Source organism: Mesoplodon bidens (assembly GCF_964165515.1).
Source record: "Mesoplodon bidens genome assembly, chromosome: 15".
NCBI lineage: Eukaryota > Metazoa > Chordata > Mammalia > Artiodactyla > Ziphiidae > Mesoplodon > Mesoplodon bidens.
In genome coordinates this window covers 82,536,469-82,563,286 of record NC_138171.1, presented here as the reverse complement: position 1 = coordinate 82,563,286, position 26,818 = coordinate 82,536,469, and the positions used below count along the sequence as shown (strand labels likewise).

The 26,818-nt window shown below is 55.8% G+C and overlaps 1 protein-coding gene across 1 annotated transcript in view; it reads right to left on the bottom strand.

Annotated features, from left to right (window-relative positions):
• Positions 1-26,818, bottom strand: part of NINL (ninein like) — a 112,777-nt gene that overhangs the window by 17,479 nt on the left and 68,480 nt on the right. The window contains exons 6-16 of the mRNA XM_081255557.1: positions 26,515-26,705; positions 25,674-25,826; positions 23,662-23,829; positions 19,576-19,712; positions 18,466-18,606; positions 15,663-15,837; positions 14,698-14,808; positions 13,982-14,062; positions 7,890-7,992; positions 5,335-5,444; positions 4,241-4,500 (exon numbers count right to left, since the gene is read on the bottom strand). Coding sequence (XP_081111683.1) covers positions 4,241-4,500; positions 5,335-5,444; positions 7,890-7,992; positions 13,982-14,062; positions 14,698-14,808; positions 15,663-15,837; positions 18,466-18,606; positions 19,576-19,712; positions 23,662-23,829; positions 25,674-25,826; positions 26,515-26,705 — 1,630 coding nt within the window. The remainder of the gene's footprint in view (positions 1-4,240; positions 4,501-5,334; positions 5,445-7,889; positions 7,993-13,981; positions 14,063-14,697; positions 14,809-15,662; positions 15,838-18,465; positions 18,607-19,575; positions 19,713-23,661; positions 23,830-25,673; positions 25,827-26,514; positions 26,706-26,818) is intronic.

Here is a 26,818-nt window from a genome sequence, read left to right as displayed (position 1 = left end):
AAGCTATCAAAAATGATCAGACAGGACGAACTGAACAGAATTCTGGAAAATAAAAAGCCAACGTCAAAAGAAAAACTCACTGGCAGAATGTGCCATAGACAGAAAAGAAGTCGGAAGTAATGAAAGAGAGGTTAAGAAATGGAGGAGGAAGGATGCTCAACATCACTAATTATTAGAGAAATGCAAATCAAAACTACAATGAGGTATCACCTCACACCAGTCAGAATGGCCATCATCAAAAAAACTACAAACAATAAATGCTGGAGAGGGTGTGGAGAAAAGGGAACCCTCCTGCACTGTTGGTGGGAATGTAAATTGATACAGCCACTATGGAGAACAGTATGGAGGTTCCTTAAAAAACTAAAAATAGAACTACCATACGACCCAGCAGTCCCACTACTGGGCATATACCCTGAGAAAACCATAATTCAAGAAGAGTCATGTACCAAAATGTTCATTGCAGCTCTATTTACAATAGCCAGGACATGGAAGCAACCTAAGTGTCCATTGACAGATGAATGGATAAAGAAGATGTGGCACACATATAGAATGGAATATTACTCAGCCATAAAAAGAAACAAAATTGAGTTATTTGTAGTGAGGTGGATGGACCTAGAGTCTGTCATACAGAGTGAAGTAAGTCAGAAAGAGAAAAACAAATACCGTATGCTAACACATATATATGGAATGTAAAAAAAATGGTTATGAAGAATCTAGGGACAGGATGGGAAGAAAGACATAGACCTTCTGGAGAATGGACTTGAGGACACGGGGAGGGGGAAGGGTAAGCTCGGACAAAGTGAGAGAGTGGCGTGGACATATATACACTACCAAATGTAAAACTGAGAGCTAGTGGGAAGCAGCCACATAGCACAGGGAGATCAGCTCGGTGCTTTGTGACCACCTAGAGGGGTGGGATAGGGAGGGTGGGAGGCAGGGAGATGCAAGAGGGAAGAGATGTGGGGATATAGGTATATGTATAGCTGATTCACTTTGTTATAAAGCAGAAACTAACACACCATTGTAAAGCAATTATACTCCAATAAAGATGTTAAATAAATAAACAGATAGATAGATAGAAAGAAATGGAGGAAAAGTGAAAAGACCTAACATCATACATCCAGTTGTAGAGGACAGTGAGGGGAGAAGCAATATTTTACAAATAGTGGCTGAGAGTTTTTCATAGGATACAAATCTATACATTCAATAGACAATGTTTTCTAAGTAGGATAAGTAAAAAGAAAACCACACCTATGTCCTACGACCCAACAATTCCATTCTTATGTACACCAGCACCCAGAACATAAAATGGGGCTCCCCAAAGCCCCCAAGGGTTGCCACTATCCTGACTTGGAAAAGTGACCCCTGGGGGACTTGTGCTGGGGACACAGATGTGTCCAATTCATCAACAATTCTTCCAACTGCACACACATGTGTATTCTTCTTGTGCGTATAACACTTTAATAAAAAGTTAAAGTGAAAGAATACATACCTAAACTTACCAAAGAAAAACCATAGGAGATGGAGAAGTTAATAGCAGCCAGAGGATACAACTCAGATCACCATTCTCAGGTTCTAGGGTTCAGTCCCTAGAACCTGAGAATGAGCTGTTTCACGGCAAAGGGGAATCAACGCAACAGAGTTAAGGCTGCTAATTCGCTGACCTTAGACGGGAAGAGTGTCCTGGCCTGTCCAGGTGGCCAAGGTGGGCACAAGGCTCCTCAGCTGCGGAAGAGGAGGCAGAAGAGTGGGCGTCAGGACAGTGGGAGGAGGACCAACCAGTCACTGCTGGTGTTAAAGAAGGAAGGGGCCGGACCGAGGAACGTAAGGCCTGCAGGTTCTCCTCCAGAGCCTCGGGCAAGGAAGGCAGCTGCCGACACCCAGATTTCTGCCCAGTCGTACCCACTTCTGACTTCTCGGCTCCGACACTGTGAAATTCTAAATCGCGATGCTTTAAGCCTCTGACTGTGTGGTAATTCATCACAGCAGCAATAGGAAACGGACGCTCACACAAGGCAGCCACAGTTGGATGGAGCAGACTGCCCAGGTCAAAGGGCAGAGGGCAGCCCTTTGATGGCTCATCTAAGTTCGTGCTCCTAGGAAGACCATCCTTCAGAAACAGGGGAGAATTTGAGACATTTTCGGATAAACAAAAAACGGAGGGAATTTCCTCCAAAGAGAGTTTCACTAAAGGCCACACATCAGAGGAAAGAAGATGGTCCCATAAAGAGGGCATCCAACCAGGCATCCAAGCTGAGGGCCGTTAAGCAAAATGCCTGGTCTGGATTCTTCAAAAATGTCCATGTCCGAACTCCCAGAAACAATCTACCAAAACTGACTCAGGAAGGAACGGAAGAGTTGAACAGACCTGTAACTAGGGTTACAGGTGCCAGAGCATGGAGCCCCCACCGAGCCCCACCTGGGCAGGGCGGGGCGGGGGGACGGGACGGCTGAAAGCTCCAAACACCTGTCTCGCTCCCGGCTGCACCCCTGGCTGTGCTGGCACATGGCAGTGCCCAGGAAACGGTGTCCAGTGATGCAGACCCCACTGAGACTCAAACTGTGACTTTAGCTATGGGGCCAACAGGCCAGGGCAGGCAGCGGGGCAGGGGGAGCAGAGAGGACCAGGACAGCCTGCTGGGCCTCGAGGCTGGGGATGGGGTAGAGAATTTGGACAGCACAGGTCTGAGCTCACGTGTCTGTCCACCGGGAAGCACCCGAGACAGACAGCAGAGTGTGATTCTGGGCTCTGGGCTGTGTCTGTGCCGAAGGCCCCTGTGCGTGCCTGGAGCCTACTGTGGACTCACGTGTGCGCTGGGTCTGAAACCAGCCTGTCAGCAGCAGCCAAGATAGTAGACGTGTGTCCACACATTCACCTCGGGCTCTCTGTCACTTGTGTGGCCCGGCACCAGCTCTGCTTCATGGTGGAGGGAATTCAGAAGGCAGGCCACCACAACCAAGGTTCCACGTCATCTGGGACACCCATCTCTGAGGCAGGGGCACAGAGCAAGGTCTAGATGGTGGTAAACGGTCCAGATACGACCGGGAGGAGTGAGGGTGTCTGAGGACAGAGCCTGGGGCTTCTGGTTATGCTAATGTTTTCTTTCTCAAGCTGGGAGGTGCACTGACATTTATTCCTTTTGGTTTCTCATAAATCCCACGTAACCCTTTTATTCACTGAAGCAGCCTGCCCTCGGTCACCCGGCGAGCAGGAGCTGGCACCTCAGCCGGACACACCCGCGTCTGTGGCGAGCCAGTGTCATCTGCCTGGACAAGTGGCACGACACCTCACGGAGCCTCTGTCTCCACCGGACCTTGCAGGTGTGCTGTGCGGGGGTTAATGGGGCCAAAGACACTGCACGCAGAGCAGTAACCACATCACATGGCTGTGCATGGCCTGCAAGTGCCTGCATCACCTCTGCAGCACCTGGAAAAGCCCTTCTAGAATCCGACTCCTGAGATGGAGCATGTGCCAGCCTGAGCCTCCGGGGAGCCGGGGAGGAGGGCCAAGCTGCACACCTGGGCGCTCCCCTCACCTGCCCACACACCAACATCTCCGGCCACCTCCCCACCCTGAGGCTCCCCTGAGGGATCTTGAGGCCCCCCAGCCTCCCGGTGGAGCCCAGAGGACAGGCGTGTGGGCCTTTCTCCTGTAACACAGGAGACCATGTTCCGGTTTTCCAAACTATCCCTTTTTCTCCTGTGCTCACACATCTCAGCTTTTTCAAGAACCCCACTGACCCAGACTAATGGCCTTTCCTGTTATTTTGGGGCTTTTAGGCCTTTTATCCACCTCCCCAAGGACCATGAGACGACAGACGATGGAGACCATGTTGCCCTTGCTACCAGGCGAGTCAGAGGCAGGAGGTAAAGTGAGTCAAAATCCTACAAAGCAAAGGGCTTCAGGGCCTAAGCTCTAGTTAATACGTATTTTTGAAGTCAGAATCTTTGGGACTTCCCTGGTGGTCCAGTGATTAAGACTCCGTGCTTCCACCAGAGGGGCACGGGTTCGATCCCTGGTCGGGGAACTAAGATCCTGCATGCTGCATGCGCAAAAACCCGAAAAGTCAGTATCTTTGTAAAATAGCCTGTTCTTTCAGGGCTCACGTGTCTGCACCAACAAGAACCACTCAGGTAACAGCCATTGTGATTCTGAGCAGTTTGCCCAAATCCAATTTCAAATTCAGGTTCTGAGCAAGAAACCCTGGATGCGAAATCCCAAAAGGATGCAATGCCGGACCTGACCCGCTGCAGCGCCTCCTCCAGCTGGTCCCTCTCCTGGGCCAGCTGCCGTGCGTGGTCCCGCTCCAGCTCCACGGCCCGCTGCAGCCGGTCCCGCAGGCCTTGGACAACCTCCTGCGACTCCTGGTGCAGCGTCACCAGCTCAGCCTTCTGACCCTGCAGCATGCCAACCTCGAGCTTGAAGGCCCTCTCCAGCTCCTTTCTCTCCTCCGCAAAGGCCCTTTTCATCACCTCCATCTCCCTTTCATAGTAATTCACCTGGGAAAAGAAGCGTGAGGGATGTCAGCCAGGGGTCCCTAAACACGATCTGCCTGACGACACAAGGCTGCCCGGCACAGCGTCCAAACAGCGGGGGGCCCGGCCTCAACAGGGTGCTGGGGCCTGTGAAAGGCTCCCCAGGGCCCGTGTGGCCGCCTGCTTCTGTCAGGTCCCGTAACCTTCACTGAGGCCTAGGGGGGCAGGCCTGGCAGGCGCAGAAAGGCTGCTGGGGGCCGAGCTGGGCTGGGTGCCTGGCAGCAGCAGCAGGAGGGCAGAGGGGGGACAATGCCTACCGCGAGGCCGCAGTGGCTCTGAACCCCCCTGGAGACCTGGCGGGCAAGGCCACAGCAGGGGCCCAGGGGCAGGACCGCAAGGAAGAGGTGGCCCCGCCTCGCTGGCAGTGACACCTGACGAGACGTGGGTACCGTCCCTCAACAAAACCCACCACAGTTGGGTCACGGAGCTGGAGACATGTTCACCCAAGAAGACAGGCCTGGCCAGGGTGGCCCAGGAGCCCCCCACGCAGGGCAGTCCCAGGGTGCTTCAGCTGGAACAGAGTTGGGAGCTGTGCCTCCCCAGCACAGAGCAAGCAGGGAGGTCTGGCCTCAGCGCAGCCCTCATGACACTGGGATACCACAACCCTCCCATTAGTAGTTATACCTTCTGTCCTGCCTGCTTCCGAAGCAGGTGTGAGGCAGAACCTCAAGGTCATGCACAGTTCCCTGCAAACCTCCGTCCCCCTGAGCGCGCTCACTATGGGGCAGACGTGTGCGCAGAAGCGTCCCAGCAGCAGGAAGCTCCCTGACCCCTCCAGCCTCCCTCAGCTCCCCTGACCTTGGTCTCCAGCTGGATCTCGAGGTCTTCGTAACGTTCCTTCACCTGCTCCAACATTATCTCCGTCTCTATACTCACTGGGACGGAATCACCCACAAACGTGACAATGCCTGCAACAAGAGGACACTTCCGTTTATGTCTTGCCCAGGACGCTGCGGGGTCTGATCCAACCTCCAAGCCGACATCTGGACGAAGCACGGCCTTCTGCGGGCACTTTCTGCAAGAGGAATGCGATGCTGGCAGTAAGAGGACGTGGGCCACGGACCGTCCGCTGCGCCGAGTTCTCAAAGCTGGCATCTTTACAAATTTCGAGTCTTTGCCAGAACACAGATCACTCAGAGGTATGAATGGCGAGGAGGCTCCCTGCAGATTTGTCAGGCAAATTTGTCAGGCCCTTGAATTCCCTGAAAGATGCCACATCGGGTACACGTCCTGCCCCCTTGACCGTGGCAGGCACACACAGGGATGGGGACAACGGGAAAAAGTGACCAACGCACAGACGGTGCTTTAGGATGAGCCATGACGAAGCTCTGTCTTCATTCCTTATTTCGGCTTCCTCCTTTTCTCAGAGGCCCTCCCTACTTTCTACTATGTCACACAAATCATGGTGTGGGGGGGTCTCAACAAAAAAGTCAGGCAAACGAAGCACTTGTGGAGGCTCTGACAGATCGTAGGAAGAGGGTGTGAGCTACACCTGGTCCAGAAGATCCTCCCCACCGGCAACATCACCCGTCCTTACAGCTCGTCCCCAAAGGGTGCCTATGAACCCACAAGCGCGGCCAGCCCTCCTGGGCCCAGGGGTCCCCCACGTTGTGCGTGTTGGGGGGCACACCCAGGGCTTGACTCAGAATGTGGGTGTGACCGCCGCTGCTGGTCCACGGGCCAGAAAGTGAACGGAGCAGACACACCCTGACCTCTTGCCCAAATTGTTTTCCACAAAAAAGAGTGACAGGCTCAATGACATCCTGAGAGAACTCAGAGTAAGTATCTCAGGAAAGAGAGCATCCCGTTGCCCTGACAACTGGAAGCCGCCACCTGGGTCTGGCCAAGTGGCACCCGTCAGGAGTGACCCCAGCTGGATGCACTGCCGGCCCTGACTCCACGACCCACATGGCCCCCGCCACCACAACTCTGCTGTCCTGACTGTCCTTCCTCCTTTGAAGGGACCAACAGAACCTCTACGGTCAGACGAGGGGGTAAAGTGTAAGAGAAAATGCTCCAGCTGGGAGAGCGCTCTGGTTGTATCAATGCCAACACGAAGCTTGGGGCTGCCTTCGGTGCCACACCTCAGAGACTTCTGGACACGGCACCCTGGGTACAGACACCGTCTCCCCACTCCCTGCGTTACGGATCGTGGCTCTCAACAAAGGTCACATGCTCTGTGCAGCTCAGTCCCCTCCAGGGACAGAGAAGGTGACAATAACCCCCTTCCCCGTGGCCACACTGGCGCCAGACACTCATCTGGGGATCAGATGATACCAGTGCACCAGCCACATGCCAACACCTGGCTGAGGGCAGAAGGGCTGTGGGTCTCGGCAGCCATCAGCTCCACTAATGCAGCTGCAGCTGAGGGGCTCCCTACGGGCCCAGGTGCACAGCAGACCCCACTCGGTTTCCCTTGGAGGCTCCCATGTTGACTTTCCTGTTTTAAGTAACAGCTTTAGGACAATACGGGAGCCCGACGCTCTCAGGGTTACAGATGAGAGGGACACGTCCTCTGGGGCTGCGTCTGTGTTGACGTGTAACCACAGAGGCGTTGGGGCTGCTGGGCTGGGGCTGTTGCGGTGGTTCCCACGGCAGCAAGGGGCGTGGAGCCTGGAGCACGTGAACCTGTAGTGCCCACCCGGTCCAGCTGCCAGGGTGGGCGCAAGCAGCCAAACCCCGTCCTCCTCAAGGACAGCTGTGGCCTCAGAACCTCCAGCCCAGTCTCTAGAAGGAGCCAAGAACATTAACCCCTCGGTGCTTGCAGCCTGTCGAGACCTCCCGGCTGGGAGGCAGGAGCCTGGATTTTCCGAGTAACGCCTTTGGCATTGGCTCTGCACACAGCAGGTGGAAGGGCCCTTCCCAGGCGCCACGGGCCCGCTCCATCTCAGACCCCTTCCACAGCGGCCCGCCAGCCTCGGTTCACACGGTTTAGCACCTGCCTTGTACGAGCCATCACAGACCCGAGACCAGCCTGTCCCCTGTCCCCCCAGCCTCCTCTCTCCTCCCCTCCCCCAGAGGACCATCTGTGTGGAGCATCTCCTTTGATCACCAACTCCACCCACCTCCCCGGGACCCAGGAGGCTCCCTGGGACATGCCTGCCCTGAGGTCATGGCAAGGTCCTCATAACCTTCACCACTTACTTCTACCCAAATGGTAGAACCCTCATCCTCCTCCATCTCCCTTGGGGCTCTGGGGATTGCACAGACCCCTGGCCTCAGGTAGGCCCTTTCTCCCACATGAGAGGTCAGAAGGGCTTGTGACCACCCGTGCAGCTGGCCAGCCCCACGCCCCCCCACCCCGCCCCGGGAAGGAGCACACGACCCACCACCTCGGAACACCGGGCTCCTACCTGCCGCATGTCCCGGGGGCAGCTGGCCGTGCCGACTCGGGGGCAGCTGTGCCCGCAGGCCTTCCAGTGCAGCCTGCAGCTCGTCATTGCAGTCCTGCAGGTCCTGTGGGCAGAGCCAGACCCTTCCTCCAGCCGCTGTGGCCACTGGGCCCAGGAGTCAGCCCCCAGCTCAGCAGGGCAGACGGGGCACCGAAGCTGCACCCAGGCACCTAACTGCTCCGTGAGCGACACAGGAGCAGGGGTCATTTCCCAACATCTTATGCCTGGCACCACCTTCCACCATGGGATACAAGGAAGGGACTCAGGGAATAAAAAGTGTAGTGAAAGTGAGAAATGGAGAAAATACAGAGAAACCACAGGTGGTTGGGTAAGCACGCACATAAGGGGAAGAGGGCACTTGGGGGCGTGAAGGTTTAAGAGGAAGGGTCTCTGGGAATTCCCTGGTGGTCCAGCGGTTAGGACTCGGCGCTCTCACTGCCGGGGCCCGGGTTCGATCCCTGGTCGGGGAACTAAGATCTCGCAAGCTACACAGCGCAGAGGAAAAAAAAAAAAGAGGAAGGGTCTCGTTTGTGACAAGCGTAATTTGTCCCCCCACGAATGAAATAAACCTGAACAAGCACATTGGTCACCTGACTTTCAAAAGGCCAGAAAGGGTAGCGTTCACATCCCACCTCCCAGGTGGCCCCAGAGCCGGCACCACGGCAACATGGCTTTGGGTCCACGTACTCTTCCCCCCAACCCCGGGTGCGCTGTGGCCGCCCCACCTGGAGGATGGCATGCGTGATGCAATTTCCACCCAGCTTCTCCTCCCGGGAAACTGGCTCTGGAGGAAGCCAGACCAGCCAAGACCATGGCACGCCCTCAAGGCCCCACCTCCCTCCCTGATTTTTTTTCTTTTTTTCTTTTTTTGGCCGCGCCCCATGGCATGCAGGATCTTAGTTCCCCGACCAGGGACTGAACCCCTGCCCCCTGCATTGGGAGCGCAGAGTCCTAACCACTGGACTGCCAGGGAAGCCCGCTCCTCTCTGATTTTTTAATCTATTTGAGTTTCTTCTCCAGGCAGCTCTTGTCAAATAAACCTCATCTTCCTGAACTCCCCGGTGACCAGTGCCTGGCTTGTCTCTGCATCCGCCCTTGGAGAAGGAGCCTTTCATCGGCAGTTCTAGGCCGTGTGGGAGAAGGGAAAGGCCCTGCAGATCTCAGAAGCAGCACAGATTTACTAGGATCACTGTACCTCCTTCAGAAACTCCTGGGCCAATACACAGTTTCCCCACAGAGGGAGCAGCTCCTTCCTGGGGGAAAGGGCAGGGCCAGGATGTGAGAGCCGTGGGGTAGACCTGCGGGGCGGCAGGTGTGGGCACCCCCGGCCCCTCTATCCCACGATGTTGCCACGCCAGCTACTGAGCATGTCAGGTGTGGTCAGTCTGGATTGAGGTATGTGTAGCATAAACTCTACACCGATCTGAAACACCAGATTCCCCCAAAGGGATGTAAAATATCTCATTTAAAGTGTGTTTATATTGATTATATGTTGAAATAATGACATTGTGGATGTAATACAGGAAATAAAATGTAATTAAAGTGATTAATGTCACCTATTTCTTCTTACCTTTTTTAATGTGACTGGAAAACTTGAAATTACACACGTGACTGGTATTTTCACTGACAGTGCTGACCCGGCAGGAAACACGGACAGAATCATTTCTACCCAATGTCCTCCCCCGTCGGTGGGTCTTTCTGCCCCTCAGATGGGTATTTTAAGAGCACATGCATGTCCCACACATTCAGCAGTGCCAGAAAACAGGTCCTTAGGTGCCGCGCTGGGCACAGACGTCTCTGCTCTCAGGCACCACTGTCGGTTCTAACCGATGAGGGTGACGTGTGCCGCCCTGGGTCCCAGCCAGTCTACACAGTGGGTGTCCCACGGCTGGGAGCCAGGGTGCCTGTTTTCATGTGGGCTGCACGTGAATTTGGGGGTGCCTGTGGATGCCCAGGGTGGTCACAGGGTCATAGGGTGTTACTGTGCTAGCCAGGAAAGGCAGCAAGTCCACTGCACACACTGTAGCGCTAAGGCTCTGAGGGCTCTGGACCTGTTGAGGCTTCTCTTCTCGTTAGCGGGAGAAGCAAGCTCAGCAAGGAAGCAGGGGAGGGTGGGATTTCAACAGCAGCTTGGAAAGCATCAAAAGCCTCGGAGAGGAAGGCGGAGGCGGCAGACCAGCTGGGGAGCCGGTCCGTGCTGAGTCAGCACACACAGAGGGGCTGACTGCCCAGGCCCAGGCAGTGGCGGGGGACGTCTGTCAGGGCTGGTGCGTGTCTCAGTCCATCCGGGCTACTGTAACAAAATTCCACAGATGGAGAGTGTATAAACAACAGAACTTTACTTCTCACAATTCTGGAGGCTGGAAGTCCACGACTGAGGTGCCTACAGATTCAGTGTCTGGTGGGAGCTTCCTGGTTCATAGACGGCCGTCTGTTCCCGTGTCTTCACTTGGTGGAAGGGATGGCGGAGCTCTCTGGGGTCCCTTTATAAGGGCACTAATCCCCTTCATAGAGCTCCACCCTCATGACCCAACTGCCTCCCAAAGGCCCCACCTTTGAACACCACCACACTGAGGGAACAGGCTTCAACATATGGATTTACGGGGACACACACATTCAGGATGTACCAGGGTGGAAATGGGTAAAGAGAAAATCTGTATCTGGCACTTCTGACCAAGGACAAGCTACTCCATTATGGTGTCCACCCAAGGGAGCAGTGAAAATATGAAACCACAGAGAACCCCTAAGGAGGAAGCGATTAACATTTTACATTTCCCCCAACTTTTTTAAATCTTTTTTTTTTTTTGGCTGCACCTCGTGGCATGTGGATCGTAGTTCCCCAACCAGGGATGGAACCCATGCCCCCTGCATTGGAAGCGTGGTCTTAATCACCAGACCACCAGGGAAGTCCTTACACTCCCCTTTACCAAAGTCAGCCTTGCCCCAGAAAACTGAGGCTGACAGCTGAAAGAAAGAAAGAAAGAAAGAAAAAAAAAGCTAAGACAATAGTTGAATAGGAAGGGAACTCGGCAACAAGGGAAAACATGGTTTCTGTGCTAGCAAATATCCTGCTTACAAGCACGGGGAAATGTCCAACAGTGACTTTGGAAAGATGGGTGACACACAGCAGGGAGGTTCAAGGTGTCTCTACTCTGGAGACTGAGGATAAGAAACACCCTAGGCTCGAGGCAGTGCCCCCAGGAGGCTGAGCACACGCAGCATGCAGATCTTGGTCTCTAAAGCCATTCTCTCCAGTTAGGAGCCAGGACTCATTGGAGAAATAGCTGATTCCAGCGCAAGGGCAGGGGAAGCATAAGATGAGTCTGGAGCATCTCACTGTGCTAGAAAGTATGGAACAACTTAACAAAACAAAACATGACAGTGACAAGTCACAAGGTCATGGCTGCTGGCCGGAAGACACTCCCACTGGCCAAATCTCACATGACTTGAGCACCAAAGTAATTCGACATAGTAACGAATTATCAATACAAACCACTGATGAGAATGGCGATTCCTGAGCCCATACCAACCAGACACACAGATAGATAGACAGGACTTCTCTGCCTGACGGCAGATGCCAAGTGCCAACCGACAGATGTGGAGTGGATGATGGAAAACCATCCTTGTGCAACAACCACTGGGGCAAAGACGGGAGTTGGCAGGAATCACTAACTGATACTAAATCCAGTGAAACTTCTGATGAAGAGCAGGACATTTGCATGGTCTTAAAGTGTCACCCCACACTGTGACCAGGTGATCAAAATTAACGCCACCTACATTGTACAGCTGAGAAGGCATAACCTCAATTTAATCCAAAGGAAGTATCACGAAAACACAAAATGAGAACGTTTCTATTGAAAAGGAAGGAGAGACTGTATTCTTCAAAAATATCCACGTGGAGGACAAAGAAAGGCTGTGGGAATGTGCTACAGACAATGTGTCTCCCCAAATTCATATGTTAAATCATGATCCCCAGTGTGATGGTATTTGGAGGTGAGTCTTTTGGGAGGAGATCAGGTCAGGAGGATGGAGCCCCATGACGGGGTTTGTGCTCTAATGAAACAGCCCCCAGAGAACTCCCTCGCCCCTTCACAGAAGGACACAGTGAGAAGACAGCCGGCCACCTGCAACCCAGAACAGAGGCCTCACCAGACACCGAATCTGTCAGCACCTTGGTCTCAGACCTACCAGCCTCCAGAACAAAGGAACTAAATGTCCATGGCTTATAAGCTCCCCAGTCTATGGTATCTTTGTTACAGCCACCTGAATGGACTAAGAATGTTCCAGATTAGAGGACATCAGACTCGGGCCCTGGTCCTAGACTGGGTCCTGCACTGGAGGAAGATGCTCTAAAAAACATTGTTAGGGGAATTCCCTGGCAGTCCAGTGGTTAGGTCTCCAAGCTTCCACTGCTGGGGACCCAAGTTTGATCCCTGGCCAGGGAACTATGATCCCGCAAGCCAAGCAGCACAGCTAAAAAAAAACAAAGAACATTGTTAGGTTGACTAACGAAACTAAAACACAACAAGCAGGTTAAAGGACTGTATTGGTGGAAATTGTGAAGTTACTAAGTATCCACAGCTACCTAGGAGGTGTTGGGAAGCTGGCTCTCTAGGAAGAAAAGCCCAGCTTTGTAGCTTCTGCACATTTCTTGGTGTAAATAACTCCCCCATCAAAGGTTTAACAAGAAGCCAGCAAAGTTCCTGAACATGTAACATCAACGTTGGGCACCTGAACAGCACTGCGAGGCTGAAGGGTCAGCCTGCTCTCAGGAAGTGCGTGGGCCGGTTCGGGGTGGAGGGTCGTGATCGCCTGACTCACCTCCGATGTACACGTTCACGTCCACATGCACACGGTGAAACGTACACAGCAGGTGGACTGGGGCAGAGGCATCCAGGTGATCCCCAGGCTAGTTTCACTTTTGTAACTTCATGTATTAGAAATTACTTCCAAATAAAACGCTTTTTGAATGCTCTGTTAGTTTGAAACAGCCAAAAATATCCCCAAAAATAGAGAGGGCAAATTTCTAAATAAGTAGCTTAGCACTAAAATGTAAAACATTTCTGCTGATATTTGAAAAAGTAAAATTTTGAGGACCAAAAGTGAAATCAGCAGCAGCAGTTAAGTGACAGAGTCATGTGAAAAAATGAAGGCAGTTACATTTGTTTGAAAAAATTCAGGTGCACTAAAGCAATGTATTCATTGATGGTTAGTTACAGGTGCTCAAAGTGAGAGAGAAAACACAGCAGGAAAGAGAGTTCCTTTCAGAAAGTCAAGCGGCACATTCCAGCTGCACCACATCCCCCAACCACAAACCACACACACCACTCGGGCACCCAAGGAGGGTAAGAGCTGACCACACGCAGGCGCACCCGGGATTCAGGATGTGGAGGGCAGGAGGTAAGGGTCACGTCACACTGCAGACCAGCACAGGCTCACCTTTATCCTCTGGTGTGGCCAAAGCATCGTGTGCAGAAAGACAGTTCTTAACATTAATTGGGAGGGAAATCATTGAGAGGCAAATGGATACTAGACCCCTAACTCCAAACAATAATGTTCTATCTGCTGGAGTCCTCGGTAATCTCGAGAGAGTAATGGGTTATGATCTGTTTCCCCAGCACTGACATTGTTCCCCACCTACGCCCTCTTCTGCATAGCGGCAGCGCCAGCCGAGCGGGCTCACGTTGGTAGATTTGGCCCAGGAAATGCAAACACTCAACCATAGGAGACAAGATGAAGCCCTACATGGTGTCCGGACACACAGAGGGGGCCTTAGGACAGGGGCCATCTCGCCACCTGGGCAGCCCGTGTGGGGCTGGGCACCCGCGCCGAGCAGGCAAGTCCCACCCGTCTCCTTTCAGAACACAAGGCTTGGAGGACCCTGCTGGCAGAAGGCAGGCCGAGATCAGAGGCTCTGCCTGCTCTGCTCATATAGGGATGCTCCTGTGGACCCGGGCTGGACCACCCTCCACGTGGAGGCCAGGGGGTGGGAGGGACCACCAGGGTCTGAGTGGACAGACCCTGACGACCCCGCGGGTAGGGGGGCCACATACCCGGCACTTGAGCTTGTACTCGTTCAGGACCTCTGAGAACAGCTCCTCCTGGGCCAGGGGCTCCGTGCTCTGTGGCTCCAGCTGAAAGCCAGATGCAGGCAGGAAAATGAGGGCCGGGACCTCAGGCCAGGTGGAGGGTGTGTTGTCACCCCCAGCCGCTGTCCCCACCAGGCTTATTAGCATCCGCAGGTACAGCTGCCCATCCCTCCTCTTCCTCCCCGCCCCTTGTCTAAAAGGTCTCAGGGCAGAAGGGTGTTTGGAATTTATGGAAGGCGGCCATGCTCCCACCTGGAGCCTGGGCTGCCTTCCTGCCTTGGCCACCTGGGAGGCCCCCTGCCTGGACCCTGCACCTCCCCTCCCCTCCTCCTCTGAAGGTGATGGTAAGGGCCAGCTGGGGGGCCTCTAACCTCTCCTCCGTGCCCACCACCACCAAGACCCTGTCACTGGGGTCTGTGCAGAGGGTGCTGACTGCTCCAGGCTTTGTCACTAAAAGGCCAACATGCAGGGCATCACCCGGGCGTCACCAGCACCCCTGCACTGCATGAAGGGAGGAAAACACAGGGAAAGTCACCGTGATAATTTTCTCTCCATTATAGAATTTTAGTAGAAAAAACCTAAATTCCATCGCCTGTGTATTCTTCGTCAAGACCCTGACGCCCTTTACCCAGCGCCCACGAGCGCCTCTCTGGAGACTCAGGGTCAGCAAGAGGACCCACCTTGTCCTTCAACACAAACTCCAGATCATTCTGCAGCTTCAGGACCAGCTTCTCCGACTCTGCGAGCTTCTCCACGACTTCAATCATCTCCTTCTGCAGTCGACTGTTTTCCTACAAGACACAGGCCAGCAGTTGGCCGGCTTTGGGGGCGGAGGAGGGAGCTGTGTGGAAGGGCTGCCCCCTCCGAGTGAGAGGCAGGACTCATGAGCAGGGAAGGTGGACCCCACGGAGCCCTTGGGGATACTCCCCCTTTCCCACCGCCTTGACTTCTCCCACCTACCCAAGCTCTCGGGCAACCCTTCCCGAGCCGTCTTCTAAAACACAAATTGAAAGCTGTACCACGACGGCCCAGGTGTCCACCAGGAGGAAGGCAGTGTCCTCAGACACGGGAACCAACAAGAAGGCACGCCCAGCGTCTCCTCCAGGGGGACGGAGGCAAGAGAGGCAGGGCGGGTGCAGACAGAACCCGCAGCCCCAGGTTAGGGGAGGAGGAGGAAGGGGGGCCGGGGACACCGCACTGGAAGCCAATGCAGGGTGGGTGCCGGTCGTGGGGCGCTCTCCACAGCCCAGAAGACTGCGTCTGCTCCAGGGCTGGGGGCGCAGGCTGATGCTTTTGTCTTTTGCTGACCCCACTGGTGCTCTGGTCCCAGGGGTGCAGCAGAGGTGGCTGCAGCCACTGACCCAGAGGCCCTTGGGTCCCCATCCTGCTGCCCACACGGCTGGAGATGAGGGACCATGTGTCTCCCAGAAAAGCCAGGACCGTTTCTGCTTTGGCTGAGAAATGGGCTCTTTCCATGGCTGCAGGAAATGTTCTTTAGTGTGAAACCCCCAGCCCCACGGGGAGGGTTTAATCCTGGACCAGGAAGGTGTGGGTGTGGAGGATGGACCCTTAGGCAACCTCGCCTCTGTCTTTTTGGGCGGGAGGCCCTGGGGAGGCACCCCTCTGCCCCCCCAAACACCCCTACCTTCAGGGCCAGGCTCAGCTTCTGGCGGAGGCTGGCCTCCTCAGCCCGAAGGCGCTGCAGGTCCTCCTCCAGCGCAGCCCTCTGCCGCCGGGCCTGCTCCCAGAACAGCTCGCGCTCCACCTCCACCTCGGACCGCAGGAGACTCAGCCTCCCCCTGTACCCCTGCTCCAGGCGTCTGCAAGGCACATGGCACGTGGTTCGCCGGGCTCCTGAGGGGCGCCACCTGGGCCTCTCCCTCCCTGGGGTCTCTCGCCGGAGCACTCGGCCACAGCGTCTGGGACTCGTTTGTCCCCCCGGCAGATGCGAGAGCTGCAGATGCTGTGCCATTGAAGGATGCGGGGCCTCCTTAAACCCCTCCTCGGGGCTGGTGGAGGTGACCCCACACAGACAAGGTGAGCCAGCGGGTCCCTTGGCCTCTGGGGTGAGCTAGCGGGTGACCTCTGGGTAGGTCTCTGACGCTCCTCGGCCATTCAACCTCCTCCACATCATCAAAAAATGAATCAATAGATAAAGGCAGCACCAAAGCCTTCGGTGACCAAATGCGCACAGAAGCCAGCCTCTGTCACGAGGACACAGGTATCAGAAAACCAGTACGTGGCGAATCCCAAAGCAGCCAGAGAAAGGTGCGGAGGCCCTTCCCCTCAGACACTGCAGTGATCTTTTGCAATAACCATTTCTTTGTGTTTTTTTTTGGCTGCACCTTGCAGCATGCAGGACTTCAGTTCCCCAACCAGGGATCGAACCTGTGCCCACTGCAGTGGAAGCACGGAGTCTTAACCACTGGACCGCCAGGGAAGTCCCCACAATAACCATTTCTATCAGCAGGGAAAACAGTGCTAGATCTTAGCTTTATTGCTAAAACAGTTGCTTAACAGGATTCTCAGACCCAGTCTATCTAGATTGAAGATGAATGAAACTCTTCGGCAGAGCTTGGCCACATCAGCGATCGAGCATGAGAAACACTGGGCTCGGCCTCCCTCAGCCTCACCCCAGAGCTTCCAGGAGGGAGCATGAGGGGAAGGAGGGCAGCCATCACTTAGGGAAAAGGTTGGACGAGTGTGATGAATCTAACAGCCTGCAAATCCTGGGGCTAATTTTACAAATACAAATTTGATCATATCACTCCACTCTTTAAAGGGGAAAGGTGCAGTAAAATACGGCAGAACAGACCCACATCACGGGTGCTCTGTGGCCATCAGAAAGTATGTGCAACACAACACCATTTTGTAAGTAATGACGTGCACGGAAAAGCGAGGGACTCACAAAAAATGTTAGGAGTGATAAACTCTGTGGACGCAAGACTTTTCCTTTTGTTTTTCCTTTTACTTGTATTTTCTTTTATTTATTTATTTATTTACTTACTTACTTACTTACTTATTTATTTATGGCTGCATTGGGTCTTAGTTGTAGTGTGTGGGCTCTTCGTTGCGGCACGAGGGCTTAGTTGCCCTGCGGCACGTGGGATCTTAGTTCCCTGACTAGGGATCGAACCTGCATCCCCTGCATTGGAAGGTGGATTCTTAACCCCTGGACCACTGGGGAAGTCCCTACTTGTATTTTTTAAGTTTTCTACAATGAACATGTATCATTTATTACTCTTGTAATAAAAACAACCTAACACAACCACAAAAACTATTTCTAAAAACGTACCAATGGGGCTTCCCTGGTGGCGCAGTGGTTCAGAATCTGCCTGCCGATGCAGGGGACATGGGTTCGTGCCCCGGTCCAGGAAGATCCCACATGCTGTGGAGCGGCTGGGCCCGTGAGCCATGGCCACTGAGCCTGCGCGTCTGGAGCCTGTGCTCCGCAATGGGAGAGGCCACAACAGTGAGAGGCCCGCGTACCGCAAAAAAAAAAAGAAAAAAACAAAACATACCAATGATGCCCCATTGCTCACTGGGCAAAATCCAAACACTCGCGTGGCCCTCAAGGCTTCGTGTGTTCCCCCACCAGATTCTTGGACTGAGATATGGCCTTCGAGTCTCTGGTTCTCCGACCCAGAGCGAACTTCCCTGAGTCCCTTCTGGGCGGTTGGGAGAGTCAGGCCGACTGGGCTGAGACCAGCGCAAATCAGTTCTCAGCTCCGTGACAGATCGTCTAAAATCATCCACACATAAGTTTGTGGGCGCTGGGGAGGGGGGCAGCACAGGCCACAGAGGAAGGACGTGTGTGGGTCAGGCTGCTCCAGACCAGGGAACCCCAAGGACCCCGCGTCCCCAGGCCTCGCCTCAGGACACAGCCCCACGTCCACCCACGTCAGGGATGCAGCAGAGCGCAGCCGCGGTAAAGAGCCACCGGGAGGCGGGTGGTGACTCACGAGAGGGGGAAAGCCTTTCAAAAAGGTCAGAAATTCTTTCCTCTGGTTTGTCCACCACCATCCCGGCCAGCTCACCATGAGTCCGCTCAGGCCACCCGATGGGCGATGCCCGGTGTGCGGTTTTGGGCCCCGGGCTCCCTCCTGCGGAGCCAACAGGCTGCAAAGCCATTCCCTGGTCCTCTCAAAACGTCCACCCGTCTCGCTGATCACAGGCACGGACAGAAGACTCGGCTTGAGTGGGACAGACCCCGACAGATGGAGCGGAGAGGGAGGCCCCCAGAGCACTTTTCCCCACAGACGCTCGTCACAGGCACTCGGCCAGACGCCGCGCTCCCCAGCGAAGGGCAAGACTGCTTCTTCACATGCACCGTCTTCCCTCAAGGAAGGACGTCAGCAGAGTGCTGGGCTCAGGTGAGATAGCAGGGCCTCAGCTGGCGGCGGCCCGTCCACTGCCCACCCTTGGCCGGGGACCCCGGCAGGACCTACCTGACCTTCTCCTCTGCGAGCTGCTCCAGGGCAGAGTGGAGGTCGTCCGTCTCCTTCACAAACTCCAGGTGCCTCTGCTCTGCCTTCTCCAGGTCCTGCCTCGCCTTGTCCCGCTCCCTGGCCATCTGCTCCACCTGCCCCCTGCGTGAAGGAGGCGGGGTCAAAGGGGACAGCGCTCTGGGCCCAGCAAGCCCGTCTGCAGGAACAAACATGGCTGGGCTAACGGCGCCGAGCAGCGGCCAGCGCTGGGCTCTGACCCACCTCCTCCCAGGGCCGTTTCTACAGTTACTGTGACCGGTTTACAGAAGCACGTACAGTGACAGGCCAACTGCCTGGCAAAGGGGTTTCTAGCAGGTTTCTGAACCAGGAGGTCTGAGCCTAGAACGTGCAGCATGCCACTCCTCCAGATGGCCTCAGGACAGGCAGGAATTTATCTACGTTCCCTCTTGCCTGCAGCTGGGCCTCGGGCCCTAGGGATCCCTAGCACCTAACCTGGGACTGGATTCATAAAGGGGAGAAGGCTGGCCACCCATTACCCTGCCTGGCCACAGCCCTGCCACCTGCAGCCTGGCATCAGAGTGACTGTGCAGGGAGTTGCCCAGAACAGATTCCTGTATGTGGCCCTGTCCCTGCCTGGTCACCCTGGGTCCCGCCCAAGCCTCTGTGCAAACCATCTCTGGCACCAGCTATTCTGGTGCCCGTTTCTCCCACTGAAGAGGCATCCCTGTCCCAAAGCACAGTCTTTCTCTGGTTCCCTTTGCCGAACTGCCTGACAGAAGGCTCATCTGTTGGTACCTAATGAGATGCAAAGTCTTGAGGATCGAGATTGGGATTTCTGCCAGCCTTTTCTGTAGCTTCAGAAAATCAATAAACACAAAAAAACCAATGTTTGTGCCGATCTGCTCAGCAGACGGACGGCCTGAAAAGCCAGCCAAACCCAGAGCCAAACCCAATTAAAATGGTTTGTGTTCTTGGCCCAACTGCCGTGCTGTGCTTTGTGACTGTGTTCAAAGCATCCTTCTTTCTCCTCCTGCCGGGTGCCCGAACCCGGGGGCAAGGAGGCCGGTCTAGCCAGCGGCACCCACACACCCTCCCCATCGGGGCTCTTACTGGCGGAAGCTCAGTTCCTGGCGGTAGCAGGCCAAGGCTGCCTGCTGAGTGGCACCGCCTACCATCATGAGCTCGTTCTCAAGGGCCCAGGCCAGCTCCAAAAGGTTCACCTTCTCGTCCACACTGAAGTCGAGGCTCTGAAAAGAGCAAGGCCCATCAGCCAGGCGGGATGAGTGGGTCTCCAGACACTTCCTGGCTCCCTCAGGACAGTCAGGCCCAGACCACATCGTCCCTGCACCTTCCTTTTCTCTCTGCAAAGTCTCTGCCTCTTGGGTGGAGCCCTTCCCCTGCCCCATCCCCGCTGACGGTCCCCCATCCCTGTCAACCCCAGTGTCCCCCCCATCCCCACTATGCTCCCCCCAACCCTGTCAACCCCAGTGTCCCCCCATCCCCACTATGGTCCCCCCAACCCTGTCAACCCCAGTGTCTCCCCATCCCCACTACGGTCCCCCAATCCCTGTCAACCCCAGTGTCACCCCATCCCCACTACGGTCCCCCCATCCCTGTCAACCCCAGTGTCCCCCCATCCCCACTACGGTCCCCCCAACCCTGTCAACCCCAGTGTCCCCCCCATCCCCACTACGGTCCCCCCATCCCTGTCAACCCCAGTGTCCCCCCATCCCCACTACGGTCCCCCCAACCCTGTCAACCCCAGTGTCCCCCCCATCCCCACTACGGTCCCCCCATCCCTGTCAACCCCAGTGTCCCCCCATCCCCACTACGGTCCCCCCATCCCTGTCAACCCCAGTGTCCCCCCATCCCTGTCAACCCCAGCATTCCCCCATCCCCACTACGGTGCCCCCATCCCCACTACGGTCCCCCCAACCCTGTCAACCCCAGTGTCCCCCCATGCCTCGAGGGTGGGCATGACCCAGGCTGGACAGAGTCCCCCTCCCTGGACAAAGTGACAGACACAGAAGGGGGCATGTCCCAAGCAGAGGACTTTGGGGATTGATAGGAAGGCCAGAGAAGGGCTTTTTCCCTGTGAAATCAGGTGTTGTATAAACCAGGTGGGCCCTGGGGAGCTGCACAAGGGGACTGGACCTGAGGCCAAGGCCCCAAGAGGCCAGCAGAGTCCAGACAACACCCGGGGCTGGGACCCCCGAGCCTAAGGTCCTTCCCCGACTGACCGCGAAGGTCCCTAACGTCCTCCTCATGCCCAAGCTAGTTTGACTTGGGTTTTTGCCATTTCAGACTCAAAGAATCCTGACTAATATGTCTCTGAACTATACAAACAGATACAGGAACAGATGGGGGTTCTGTTGGTGGACACAGGACCTATCAGAGAGAGATGAGCCACAGCCCAGCATTCCAGAGACTCACACTCATTCGCCCTCGGGATTCGGAAAAGTACAGTTAAAAGAATGGAAAAATTTTGTTTTACGTATTTTACCATAATAAGAGAAAGAGAAAGTAGGACAGGAACGCCCGTCCATCCTGCTGGCTGCCCAGTAAGAACACTTTTGCCACGTGTGCTCTTTCAGCAATGGATGCACTTGGCTACAAGGCCCAGACACACAGGCAGGGCAGGCATGTGGCAGGGCCCACGGGGAGGCCCTTCCTTTAACTTATGAGGTGGAGACTTGAATCTCCGTCCTTCCCCACAGCCGCGAGTGCTTCTGGAGAGAAATGACACTCAGCTGAAGCACGTGCAGCAACTGGGAAGCTGAAGTCCTGACACAAACGCACACTTCCCAGCAACGAAATCACGGGTGGGGGCAGAGGACAGAAAGTGGTCCCAGCAGCAGCTTCCCAATTAGAAAAACCACGTGGCACAACGTGGGCGCCTGCCTCCTGGCGTTCATGCCCACGTACTCCTGCTGTGCTGACCGGGACGGACCTACGTAACCCCCAGGATGGTGCCAGGGTAGCAGTGTGTGGCTTCCCAGGCCAGGGCGTGGGAGGCTGAGGCCCCTCTCCACTCTCCTGGACGGGGCTCTGGGGAAGCCAGAGCCATGCTGGGAGGAGGCTCAGGCTGCCCTGGGGAGGAGCCCATGTGGCAGGGAGGGGTGGCCTCCAGCCTCCAATGAGGTCCACTACCCATCCTGCTGGGCCTCGGGAAGACTGCAGGGCAGGCTCCTGGAGACCCCAGGCTAGGAACACCCGGCTGCGCGGCTCCCGATTCCTGAGGAGGTCAGGGATCCGCACAGAGCAGCCCTGGCAGTGGTCCCACAGACACTCGCGTGAGGTCCTGAGAAGCTGGGTGTGGGAGGCCAGCACGTCCAAGGCCAGGGCTCGCCTAGTGGGCTTCCTCCCCCACGGAACACACCTCTCTCAGGCAGGTGTGCTCAGGGCAGCTGGCGGTCCCGCCCAGTGTCACAGGTGACCAGTTATGGACCTGCTGAACCAGGACACCCCGACTGCCTGCCAGCTCGCCCAAGAGCCACCCCGTGTCAGGGGGACAGATATGCCTGGGGGGCCACGTGGAGGGTCCTGCTGAGGGGAGTTCAGTAACATCGCTGCCTCTCAATTCAATGGAATCAAACCCTGAGCAACTGGAAAATCATCAGTTGCTAAAGGAATGGAAACATGCTGTAACAGCAAGAGAGTAGTAAAAAGAAAAAGTCCTGAAGTGTCAGGGGCAAGCGTGAGACTCGTCACTGGCCAGATCCTGACGGCAGCCAGCCCACCTCCAAGTGCAGGGAATCAGGAGGAGCGTCTTAGGGAGAATCTCAAAACCATGAGCCTCCGGGACTTCCCTGGTGGTCCAGTGGTTAAGGGCTCCATGCTTCCACTGCAGGGGGCACAGGTTCGATCTCTGGTTGGGGAACTAAGATCCTACGTGCTGTGTGGCGCAGCCAAAAACAAAAAAACAAAAAACCATGAGCCCCTCTGCTCTTGGCCCTCCCCGGGGGCCAATTTCAGTGGTCCGGCCTCAGCCTCTGGTTCTCAGAATAGTCCTGTGGGCCAGCTGTCCACGGATGGCCTTGTGTCGGGCTCCGCCCGGGCTGCTGGGCAGCGGGACCCAGCAACGGCTAAGCTTAGGTCCAGGAGAGTCTGGCCTGAGGAGTTGGGCAGATCGTCTTCAAGGCTGGATTTTTGCTCCTTCCTGTTCTATTGTTTTGTGCCAATATGGACATTTTTGGAGGCAATACAATAGAAGCTATTAAGAGGTAAAATGCGTACCTTCAGGAATCCGCCCTACTGAGAAATACCAGCATAGAGGCAGAAGGGTATACGTGCATTACAGATGACGAGATTCATAACAGGAAAACAAACATACGTGTCCCACGACAGGGAAAGGGTAATGTAAATTAGCAAGGTATACGGTGTGACACCAATTTTGCAAAAGAAAATTTTTAAATGGGAATGTCTAAATATGCATTTCTTTCCTGTGCCAGGGAAGAGCTCGCAGAATGCCCACCAGACCTTTACCTGTCTCCATCCCTGGAGACCAGGAGCAGAGGGGGGCAGGCTTTATTATTCTATAGATTTCTGTAGAGCTGAAGCTTTTTTTCCAATGGAAAGTGAAATTTGGAAATGAAACGAACTCATCTAGTTCGCCACACCTGCCCCAGCACCCTTCCCTTGCTGTGCCCGCCCTGTGTGCACCTGACTTGCCACCCAGGGCAGAACCCCCTCCAAAGCCCCAGGGCTGCCCTGCGCCCCGACAGAGGGGACCTGACTGACCAGGGAGAGCACAGGCCTCCTCGTGTGCGACCACTGGAGGGAGGTCGGAGGGTGGGTACGGGGAGAAGAACTCCCCACAGAGCTCGTCCGGGGCGAGTAGAAACGCTCGGACGTCTGTGACAGTGGTGTCCACTAAGACGTCCCTCCTCCAGGTCAGCAGATCAGCTCCAGGGCTGACACGCACTGGGGAGGAGAGTCTAAGATGCTGAAACCTAGCTTCAAACAGATTTGTTTCAGGCTGTGGTTTTCTCTGTTTTTTACTTATTATGTTTTTAAGACGTCCTATATCTCAATATCAAAAAATAAAGAAAAAAGTATTATGATGGGCCTTCCCTACACAGGGCCTGTGTCTGCGGCAGGGGGGACAGGGGGAGCTCCGTCCAGCCTGCCCTGTGGGCAGCGGCCCCGACCGCCTAGATGCCTCTGCTGGAGCAGCCGTGCACGACCGGTCCAAACCTGCAAGACCTCCCTGCCGTTGCGCAGCCCCTCCTGGGCCCACAGGGTGACGATCTGCTCCGGGAACGCGAAGCCGGTACCGTCGTCCACGCTGCACAGGAGGCGCGGGCCCGAGCTCACGGACACGAGGGATGACGTGGTGGTCTGCCCACCACCCTCCTCTGGGACCTGCACGTGGAGACAAGCTCTGTGAGGCCCTGTGGCCTCCTCATGCACCCTCCCCGACCTCCCCGCCTGTGTGGCCTCCCCGAGGCCTGAGAACAGCGCTGATTCCTGCTCCAGGGAAGGGGGCGCCCGCAGGATCTGACTCGAAGCCCAGGGCTCAGCGCTGTCCACGCCAGGCCATGCAGGGGACGCCCAGTGCCTGCCAGGCCCCGAGGTAATTTCTCCCCAAACCACTAATGGCTTCCTGCTGAGGGAAACCTGGTCTGTGCAGAGAAACCCAAGACGGGCTTCAGAAGGAGGGCGGGGGTGGCCCAAGCAGAGGACGCGTGTCCTCAGGATTCAGGGTCAGGGAGTTTTAAGACAAGGGCAAAAGAATCCCTCAGCCAGAAAGCTGACCTGTGAGGCCGAGGTGCTGCAAGAATCCAGCTGTGGGGCTTCCCTGGTGGCACAGTGGTTGAGAATCTGCCTGCTACTGCAGGGGACACGGGTTCGAGCCCTGGTCTGGGAGGATCCCACATGCCACGGAGCAACTAGGCCTGTGAGCCACAACTACTGAGCCTGCGCGTCTGGAGCCTGTGCTTCGCAACAAGAGAGGCCGCGATAGTGAGAGGCCCGCGCACCGCGATGAAGAGTGGTCCCCTCTTGCCACAACTAGAGAAAGCCTTTGCACAGAAACGAAGACCCAACACAGCAAAAATAAATAAATTAATTAATAAACTCCTACCCCCACCCTCAACATCTAAAAAAAAAAGAATCCAGCTGTGCTTCCTGCCCCTTGGAGGGCAGGGCCCTTCAGACACGCGTCTGCAGTCGGGGCCAGAACAAGGAGCAGCAGCTGGGGGCCCCCAGACCACCAGGCCCACCTGCTCCCCAATGGAGCAGGAGAATCTCCGTCTGGGCCCAGGTGCAAGGCCCCACGTCACCACTCCAACCACGCTGGCACCCACATGCACAGGACGCAACCCCATGGCCATGTCAGCACTTCCCGGGCAGGAACGGGGGCCGCTGTACCTCAGAGAAGGCCCTCCCTCCCACAGGCTCTGGGCACGACTGCACTGTGGTCTCTGCCCTCAGGTGGCCTGGCACCATTCCTCATCTCTCCTGGTTCCTTCCCTGTCTCAGTGGCTTCAGGTGCAGAAACCTGATTCTCAGACGCGCCTGGCCTAGCAGAGAACAAGGTCACTGTTCCTGCAATGCCGCCCACAAACTGCGGGATCAGCCACGTCACCAAAGAAGCCTCAGCAAGACTCCCCAGGACAACCGTGCCCTGTGGTGTGAGACGGAGGCTGACTGTCCTGGGACTGAGCAAAACCAAATGCACCGAACATCACAATTTAAATAACCACCTAAAATCTGCTCTCCTCCAGCTGGCCTTGTACAGGATAAAATTCAGGAATACCGGATGGGGAGAGCACAGCTCCAGGAATGCTTGTTAAGGTTAATCCTGGGGAAGGCACGGACCCGTCAGTGACTCTGCCCTCCAGGGAGGAGGGAAAGGGGGTGCCCTTGTTGGAACACAGTGTACCCCACATTGAGGCATAACAAGGGAACTGCCAGGGAATCCTCATAAGACCCCTATGAGGTAGGTGTGTCTATTTTACAGACAAGGAACCTGAGGCTCAGAGAAGGCGAGTAGCTCACCAGTGACACACAGCTTGGCAGGAGCAATGCCAGGTCAGCCCAAGGTTGCACAGCCTCCCACAGCACACGTGTGTGTACACACCCCGAGCAACTCCTGGGCACCCTCTGTGGAGACCAGGCGGAGAGGTCAGGCCTGCAGAAGATGCTGAAGGCCAGAGAGTGATGGCCGTCGCCCTGGGGTTCAAGAGTTAATCGTCCCATTTTACCTGGTAATGAGACCAGGACCCGCTCGGCTTGACAAGTGTGGAAGATTCCAGAAGTTGAGGGAATCCATGACTGAACAGGCCAAGCTGGAATTCCTCTAGACTCACTCTGCCATCGCCGTCTTGGTCCAGCTTGTTGAACAGGTCTTCAAGTTCCTAAATAAAAGCCCCCAGACATCTGCTCAGAGGCTCTCCCACCGCAGTTGTGCCCACGCCACCCAGGCCTGGCCCCCACCCTCCCCAAGCAGGCAGCTCGCTGTCCTATCCAAACAGTGGTCTCCCCTCTCTGGCTTGTGAAATCCACACATCTGGTCAGTTTCCATCCTGCTGTGAATGGCCACCTGCGCTTCCCAAAACCCACAAACACCCATCCCGTGTCTGCCGTGCCAGGAGCTTGCTGGATGGAGGGACATGTACATATGGAACATGGCCCGGGCCCCCAGCAGTTCAGGGTCAGCAAGGGCAGGGCTGAGGGCACTTCAGTAAGGAGGGGCCTGTCCCATCACACTGCCCTCCTCTTCCCCTGGCCCCCGCAGGAGGAAAGGGGTGAATACAGCTGCTGGGAGCGTAGCCAGACGCTGCGGGCACCACACTTGGGCTGGGTGGCAGATCTGGGCCGCTGAGGAGGGGTGGGGGAGGAGTGCCCCCGGCAGAGGAGGATCCTGCGTGAAGGCGGCCAGAGACGGACCTTCGACACGAGCCCTGGGAGTCAGCACAGGATGTGAGACCAGAAGGTGACAACTGAATCAGTGTCTGACGGTGAAGGGGTTTTCCAGGTCCAGCACCAACCATGACCACCACAAAGACCCAGCCCATCAGGGAGGTCCATCCCGCCTTCTCTCACCTCCTTCTCCAGGCCCTGGAGCCCGACGCTCTGGCAGAGCAGGGCGAGCTCCTGCTCGGTGAGGTGGCCGCTGCTGCCCACACCCAGCTCCTCCCAGAGGCCCCGGACCCGGCTCTCGGGGGTGTCGAAGGAGGAGCTGCAGGGCTTCCGGAGGCTCCCGAAGACCTCAGAACCCCAGGTTGGCAGCTGGCCTGAAGCAGGGGACACATACCAAGGCTGTAATTTACTCTGAAATCGGATGGAGTGGTGACTGGGCGGAGGGACGGGCACACGGACACATGTGAGACACAAGCTTCAAAGGAGG